The sequence below is a fragment of the Hemibagrus wyckioides genome, linkage group LG27 (genome assembly GCF_019097595.1).
Source record: "Hemibagrus wyckioides isolate EC202008001 linkage group LG27, SWU_Hwy_1.0, whole genome shotgun sequence".
Taxonomy (NCBI): domain Eukaryota; kingdom Metazoa; phylum Chordata; class Actinopteri; order Siluriformes; family Bagridae; genus Hemibagrus; species Hemibagrus wyckioides.
The window spans coordinates 325001-332344 of record NC_080736.1 but is presented as its reverse complement, the minus strand read 5'-3'; the positions used below and the strand labels follow the sequence as shown (position 1 = coordinate 332344).

The 7344-nt window shown below is 45.5% G+C and overlaps 2 protein-coding genes across 2 annotated transcripts in view; one reads left to right on the top strand and one right to left on the bottom strand.

Moving 5' to 3' along the window:
- Window positions 1-1450: 1450 nt before the first annotated feature.
- On the bottom strand, window positions 1451-4204 carry pop4 (POP4 homolog, ribonuclease P/MRP subunit). The gene is made up of 7 exons (XM_058381264.1): window positions 4058-4204; window positions 3605-3657; window positions 3258-3481; window positions 3085-3162; window positions 2896-2957; window positions 2540-2641; window positions 1451-2429 (listed from the first exon to the last, which is right to left on the bottom strand). The coding sequence occupies exons 1-7, from the start codon at window positions 4062-4064 to the stop codon at window positions 2293-2295; spliced, it is 663 nt and encodes a 220-aa protein (XP_058237247.1). The 5' UTR covers window positions 4065-4204; the 3' UTR covers window positions 1451-2292.
- A 539-nt stretch (window positions 4205-4743) lies between these two features.
- The window catches only part of shcbp1 (SHC SH2-domain binding protein 1), a 44662-nt gene continuing 42061 nt past the window's right edge, over window positions 4744-7344 (top strand). Inside the window, exon 1 of the mRNA XM_058382236.1 lies at window positions 4744-4984. Within this exon, the coding sequence (XP_058238219.1) occupies window positions 4900-4984 (85 nt within the window). The 5' untranslated portion in view covers window positions 4744-4899. The remainder of the gene's footprint in view (window positions 4985-7344) is intronic.

The window sequence follows — 7344 nt, the reverse complement described above, 5'->3', positions numbered from 1 at the left end:
AGTGTGAGGTGGTGAGTGTGAGGTGGTGAGTGTGTGAGGTGGTGAGTGTGAGGTGGTGAGTGTGAGGTGGTGAGTGTGAGGTGGTGAGTGTGAGGTGGTGAGTGTGTGAGGTGTTACTCCTTTGTGGAACCGGATGGATGGGAGTACAGGGAAAGGTTCTGCCTTCAAAAGAACTGAAAGTAAAACCTGTGAATATCAGATAAATGGGAGAGAAGAGAAAGCAGTTTCATGACGAGTGTGGAGGAGATCCTGCCCCACCCACACACCCACACCCACACCCACCCACACCCACCCACACACACACCCACACACACCTTTGTTAGAACCGCTCTATTTAATGTTGGCATTAGAAAGATTTTAGAAGAGATTTTGGTGATTTTGTCTTTTTCTGAAATCAGCTTCACTAAAATCTGGATTTAGTTTAGATCCTGATGAAGAGTCCAGAGAGAGAAGAGGAACAGTGTGATGGAGAGACTGGGATTATACAAGTCCCTTTGTTCAGCAGAGTGTGTGTGTGTTTTCAGTGTTTATGATCACAGCAGCAGCAGACTCCAGAGGAGATTAAACAATGGAGAGGGAGAGAGAGAGAGGGAGGGAGAGAGAGAGAGAGAGACAGAGAGAGAGACATGCTTCTGTTGAGCTGCTCTGTGACAGTATCTGGTGTTAAAACGCTCTATAAATTAAACTGAACTGAATTGAAGTGAATTTCAGGACTTTAATTTAAATCACCAGCATCAGAAAAACCCTCACTCCTGATTACAGCTTTATCCATCACCTAGAAAAAACAAACAATAAACTAGAACATTAATCTAAAAAAACTAAAATAGAAATATAAAGTGTTATTTTCATGAATTCAGGAGTGTGAGTGATCTGAATTAAGTTTTTTTATGGCATGTTTTAATGTTAGACCAAAATATTCTCAAACTCAGATCTAAACTACAGAACCACAAAGAACTCCAGCTCTTTTCTGAGTGTGTGTGTGTGAGAGTGTGTGTGTGAGAGTGTGTGTGTGTGTGAGAGTGTGTGTGTGTGTGAGCTTTAACTACTCCAGCATGTGTGAAAGTCTAAGCAAAAATGATGCTTCTCCAGTCATTTTTTTATAAAAGGTTTGTTTTAAATGTCTCCCAGCTGAAGTGTTCACATGCAGCGTTGTGAAAAACTGAGAAGCTCTTGGAGTGAGCTGCAGGAATTTAAACAGACTGCTGCTGCTTTCTGTCTTTAACCCCAGAGAAAAACAGCAGAATGCCCTGGACGCCACGTGCAGGATGGACATCTGAAGAGCTGTCAAAGTTCAGAACAGTTCCAGACACAAACCCTTTTCTCTTCTATAAATGAAGTTCTGTGTTTCTTTACACTGTATGAGGATCTGAAACCCCTCGAGTCAGACAGGCAGAAAGAGGAGAAGGTTTCCTGCACTGCAGTCAGGGGGGCAAATACTTTTTCACAGCACTGTAACTGAGTGACTTTTATTAATTCAGTATATTTTAGTGGAGTTACATCACACACTGTTCATGCTGTTTGTTGTAGATTTAAGGAGCAGTTCTTCTTAAACACGGACGCAGGAGGTGCCCAGGGCTAGTGTTAGGGTCAGGGGTCAGAGACACCAAATCTCTGTTCCACCGCAAAAGGCCGAGTGTTTGGTCCATTTAACTTCTGGATGAAATTAAAGCAGACTTAACGAGTGAGGATTTAAATAAAACAGAAACAAGGATGGACTTGTGACGCTTGTTAATTAATCAGTAAGGTAACTTCCTGAATTCGTACATGAACTACAAGTCATGTTAAAAAAAACAAACAAAAAAAGAAATAAATAAAATATTCAACCTCTCCAGTGAAGATAAATGAAGAGAGAGAATGTCGCCCCCTAGTGTCCAGAACCCAGACAGCATCGTGGTGCTGTGTTCCAACTCAGTTTAACTCTTTCACCTCATTCTCTAACCTCAGACATCAGCTCCAGTGTGTGTGTGTGTGTGTGTGTGTGTGTGTGTGTGTGTGTGTGTGTGTGTGTGTGTGTGTGTGTGAGTGAGTGAGTGAGTGAGTGAGTGAGTGAGTGAGTGAGTGAGTGAGTGAGAGAGACTACAGAGCCATACACTCAGATACACACTCCTGAAGGAGCTGAGAGTAAGAGGAGGTTATTGGAACACAGCCTGAATTTCTAAACAGAAGCTGAAATTACAGACACTCTCTGTCTCTCTGATCCAGAAACAAATTTTATCCAGGCTCTAAATGACCATGACAGAATCTGGAGAGCAGGTTCTCCCTGGAGAGCCCAGTGTGTGGTCAGGAGGATCTTCACAGGTCGATGGTGCCTCTGGTTTTGAATTTTTTGGCTGATCTCTCGCTGGAACGAAACTGGAACTTACTGCCGTAAATATGAGTGACAAAATCTCCCATGTCCACACTGAACACACTGTTCCTCTTAGGAATGACTGCGCACACACACACACACACACACAAACACACACACACGAATGAAATGGTGACACAAAAATAAAGTAAATAAAAATAGAACAGAAAATAAGCAGAATATGAATCTTACTCTTCAGTCTGTTTTCCTTGGTGATGATCGTAAACACATGTTTCAGCTCCTGCACCAGGATCCCCGTGGAGCCCACATATGAGGGGCACTTAGAGCGAACAACTACACACACACACACACACACACCCGATAGAGAAACTGATAAATACACACAGACAGTACAGGAACAGTGCTCTTAAGGACGGTTCTAGGATTAAAATGTTCTGTCTAGCACAGGAAAGGGTTCTTCAGAGGGTTCTATGTAGAAGCCTAGAGCAGATCATTTCTCCTGTTAAAAAGTTCACAAATAGAATCTTTAGACTAAAAGGAAAAGACTTCTGAAGACTCATCTAAAGAACCAAACACACACTCCTGACCTGTTAGAATAGCTCCATGAAAATCTGCCTTCAGGAGCTTCTGCTGCATCACATGAGGGTTACTGCCCCACACACACACACACACACACACACACACACACACACACACACACAGAGAGAGAGTGTGAGTGTGTATATGAGTGTAAGAAAACAGATCAGTGTCTGTCATGTCCTGGCTCTGCTCCTCACCTCTCTGGTCTGAGGCCGTTACACAGGTCAGTGATGTACTGCGTCCACAGGTCATGCAGCGGCAGGAAGAGATCGTACCTGTGTGTGAGAGACACCGTGTTACACATGAAGGTAAAGAAGCAGGTGTGTGTGTGTGTGATAGTGTTTATTGTGGTGATGAAGTGATGACACACTTCTGATGTTCAGGTTTCAGCTGGAACACTCGCAGTGCTCTCCTCTCTCGAGCGGTCAGTCCTTTAGCCTTGGTCTTCGCTCCTCTCTTCCTCTTCTCTCGAGCGTACTGCAGCATCACGGCTTTACGCTGCAGAGCGTCCTCCACCGCCCTGGAGCTCAGCTGAGGAGTGCTGCTCTTCAGGAAGGCTCTGGTGAACTTCTCAGCAGCTTCACCATGCTGGGACTGACCACACACACCCCCCCCACACACACACACACCCATGAACTCTATACATCTGATTCACTACACAGACTGCAGTCATGACAGATTTCAGTGTTTGTTGTAATAAAAAAACTCTTCACTCACCTGAACTCCCAGCAGTTTGCTTTCATCAGGAGGAAGTCTGGACAACACCACACCTACACCCCCCAAAAATAAACACAGATAAACACCACACCTACACCCCCCAAAAATAAACACAGATAAACACCACACCTACACCTCCCAAAAATAAACACAGATAAACACCACACCTACACCCCCCAAAAATAAACACAGATAAACACCACACCTACACCCCCCAAAAATAAACACAGATAAACACCACACCTACACCCCCCCAAAAATAAACACAGATAAACACCACACCTACACCCCCCAAAAATAAACACAGATAAACACCACACCTACACCCCCCCAAAAATAAACACAGATAAACACCACACCTATACACAAATAAACAGAGAGATAAACTCTCATTCGCTCAGATCAGCAGCCCAGCTCATTTCTGATGTAAATGTGATCTGTATGTTTACTTACTTTCCATTTCTGGTTCTTTCTTTAACACTCGAACTGAATTATTCTCCAACACTCACACTCACACACACACACACACACACACACACACACACTCACTCACTCACTCACTCACTCACTCACTCACTCACACACACACACACACACACACACACACACACACACACACTCACTCACTCACTCACTCACTCACTCACTCACTCACTCACTCACTCACTCACTCACTCACACACACACACACACACACACTCAAACACACTCAAACACACTCACACTCACACTCAAACACTCAAACACACTCAAACACACTCACACTCACACTCAAACACTCAAACACTCAAAAACACTCAAACAGTTACGCTGATATAGAAGCCACGCGCTCTCACTCACTTCCGGAATGTACTTTAAGTCCCACCTACTGCGATCCGATTGGCTGATATTTTTAGAACGGCACAGCATAAAGCCAATAGGAGCACAGGATTCCGGAGCACATTAACCAATCGCTTCCGAACAAGCGGAAACTTACGGTTTTTGATTATTTTTGAATAAGTTGTATTTTATAAGAAAGAAATTGTATTTTTGTAAACAATTGCAATAAAACAGATATCGTACTGTGTATATGAGCAGTGATTTCCTTCGCTTTTTTCCCGCTCCGCCCCGATGAAAACCGGAAGTCGTTTCCTATTGGTCGGCTTTGCTCTTCAGGGAAAGTTTGAAAATAGAAGAGTGAGGAGTGTGAGGAAACTTCATCTTCATCTCTCTGTCAGAGTTCGGAATTAACTCCACTCTCTCTTCTCTTTCAGCTTCATCTGTAAGAGTTCCAGTGTAATCATCCTGCAGGAGTGATGGGAGAGGTGAGAGCTGAGGAAGATCTGGAGCTCGCTCTGGAGGAAATGGAGTCTGAACCCGAGCTGAGGAACAGAGCTAAAGGTCTGGAGTATTCTTCATCATCATCATCATCATCATTACGATGATTATTATTATTATTTAACACAAATATCAATCATTTATCAATAATAAATAATCTAATATAATTTCATGAGCATTCGGTAGTTAAAGCTGGTCTCGGGACAACGCCCTGTTATTATAAACTCTGAAACCTGAAAACACCCGAGTTTATACACGAGTCTGTGAATAATTACTAAATATTATTATTATTATTAACAACAACAACAATAACAACAATAATAACTAGAATATATAATTCTATAACATGTAATGAGGGTAATCCTTTGTAAAGTTTATTAAACACGTTTCCTACATGTGGGAGCTCTGTAGAGTAAAGTGTTAAAAAAAATGAAATGAACGAGATAATAATTAAAACCTGATGGTGGTGTGTGTGTGTGTGTGTGAAGGCTGATGGTGGTGTGTGTGTGTGTGAAGGCTGATGGTGGTGTGTGTGTGTGTGAAGGCTGATGGTGGTGTGTGTGTGTGTGTGAAGGCTGATGGTGGTGTGTGTGTGTGTGAAGGCTGATGGTGGTGTGTGTGTGTGTGTGAAGGCTGATGGTGGTGTGTGTGTGTGAAGGCTGATGGTGGTGTGTGTGTGTGTGTGTGAAGGCTGATGGTGGTGTGTGTGTGTGTGTGTGAAGGCTGATGGTGGTGTGTGTGTGTGTGTGTGTGTGTGTGAAGGCTGATGGTGGTGTGTGTGTGTGTGTGTGTGAAGGCTGATGGTGGTGTGTGTGTGTGTGTGTGTGAAGGCTGATGGTGGTGTGTGTGTGTGTGTGTGTGAAGGCTGATGGTGGTGTGTGTGTGTGTGTGTGAAGGCTGATGGTGGTGTGTGTGTGTGTGTGTGTGTGAAGGCTGATGGTGGTGTGTGTGTGTGAAGGCTGATGGTGGTGTGTGTGTGTGAAGGCTGATGGTGGTGTGTGTGTGTGAAGGCTGATGGTGGTGTGTGTGTGTGTGAAGGCTGATGGTGGTGTGTGTGTGTGTGAAGGCTGATGGTGGTGTGTGTGTGTGTGTGTGTGTGTGTGTGTGTGTGAAGGCTGATGGTGGTGTGTGTGTGTGTGTGTGAAGGCTGATGGTGGTGTGTGTGTGTGTGAAGGCTGATGGTGGTGTGTGTGTGTGTGAAGGCTGATGGTGGTGTGTGTGTGTGTGAAGGCTGATGGTGGTGTGTGTGTGTGTGAAGGCTGATGGTGGTGTGTGTGTGTGTGTGAAGGCTGATGGTGGTGTGTGTGTGTGTGAAGGCTGATGGTGGTGTGTGTGTGTGTGAAGGCTGATGGTGGTGTGTGTGTGTGTGAAGGCTGATGGTGGTGTGTGTGTGTGTGTGTGAAGGCTGATGGTGGTGTGTGTGTGTGTGAAGGCTGATGGTGGTGTGTGTGTGTGTGTGTGAAGGCTGATGGTGGTGTGTGTGTGTGTGTGTGAAGGCTGATGGTGGTGTGTGTGTGTGTGTGTGAAGGCTGATGGTGGTGTGTGTGTGTGTGTGTGAAGGCTGATGGTGGTGTGTGTGTGTGTGAAGGCTGATGGTGGTGTGTGTGTGTGTGAAGGCTGATGGTGGTGTGTGTGTGTGTGAAGGCTGATGGTGGTGTGTGTGTGTGTGAAGGCTGATGGTGGTGTGTGTGTGTGTGAAGGCTGATGGTGGTGTGTGTGTGTGTGAAGGCTGATGGTGGTGTGTGTGTGTGTGAAGGCTGATGGTGGTGTGTGTGTGTGTGAAGGCTGATGGTGGTGTGTGTGTGTGTGTGAAGGCTGATGGTGGTGTGTGTGTGTGTGAAGGCTGATGGTGGTGTGTGTGTGTGTGAAGGCTGATGGTGGTGTGTGTGTGTGTGAAGGCTGATGGTGGTGTGTGTGTGTGTGAAGGCTGATGGTGGTGTGTGTGTGTGTGAAGGCTGATGGTGGTGTGTGTGTGTGTGAAGGCTGATGGTGGTGTGTGTGTGTGTGTGAAGGCTGATGGTGGTGTGTGTGTGTGTGAAGGCTGATGGTGGTGTGTGTGTGTGTGTGAAGGCTGATGGTGGTGTGTGTGTGAAGGCTGATGGTGGTGTGTGTGTGTGTGAAGGCTGATGGTGGTGTGTGTGTGTGTGAAGGCTGATGGTGGTGTGTGTGTGTGTGTGAAGGCTGATGGTGGTGTGTGTGTGTGTGTGAAGGCTGATGGTGGTGTGTGTGTGTGTGTGAAGGCTGATGGTGGTGTGTGTGTGTGTGTGAAGGCTGATGGTGGTGTGTGTGTGTGTGTGTGTGAAGGCTGATGGTGGTGTGTGTGTGTGTGTGAAGGCTGATGGTGGTGTGTGTGTGTGTGTGAAGGCTGATGGTGGTGTGTGTGTGTGTGTGTGTGTGAAGGCTGATGGTGGTGTGTGTGTGTG

Excerpts from the sequence above, each read along its gene's own strand:
- pop4 (XM_058381264.1), bottom strand. Across the intron at positions 3,163-3,257 it reads CTGAAACCTGAACATCAGAA|GTACGATCTCTTCCTGCCGC; the intron begins GTGTGTCATCAC and ends TCTCACACACAG. Across the intron at positions 2,958-3,084 it reads AACGGCCTCAGACCAGAGAG|TAACCCTCATGTGATGCAGC; the intron begins GTGAGGAGCAGA and ends TGTGTGGGGCAG.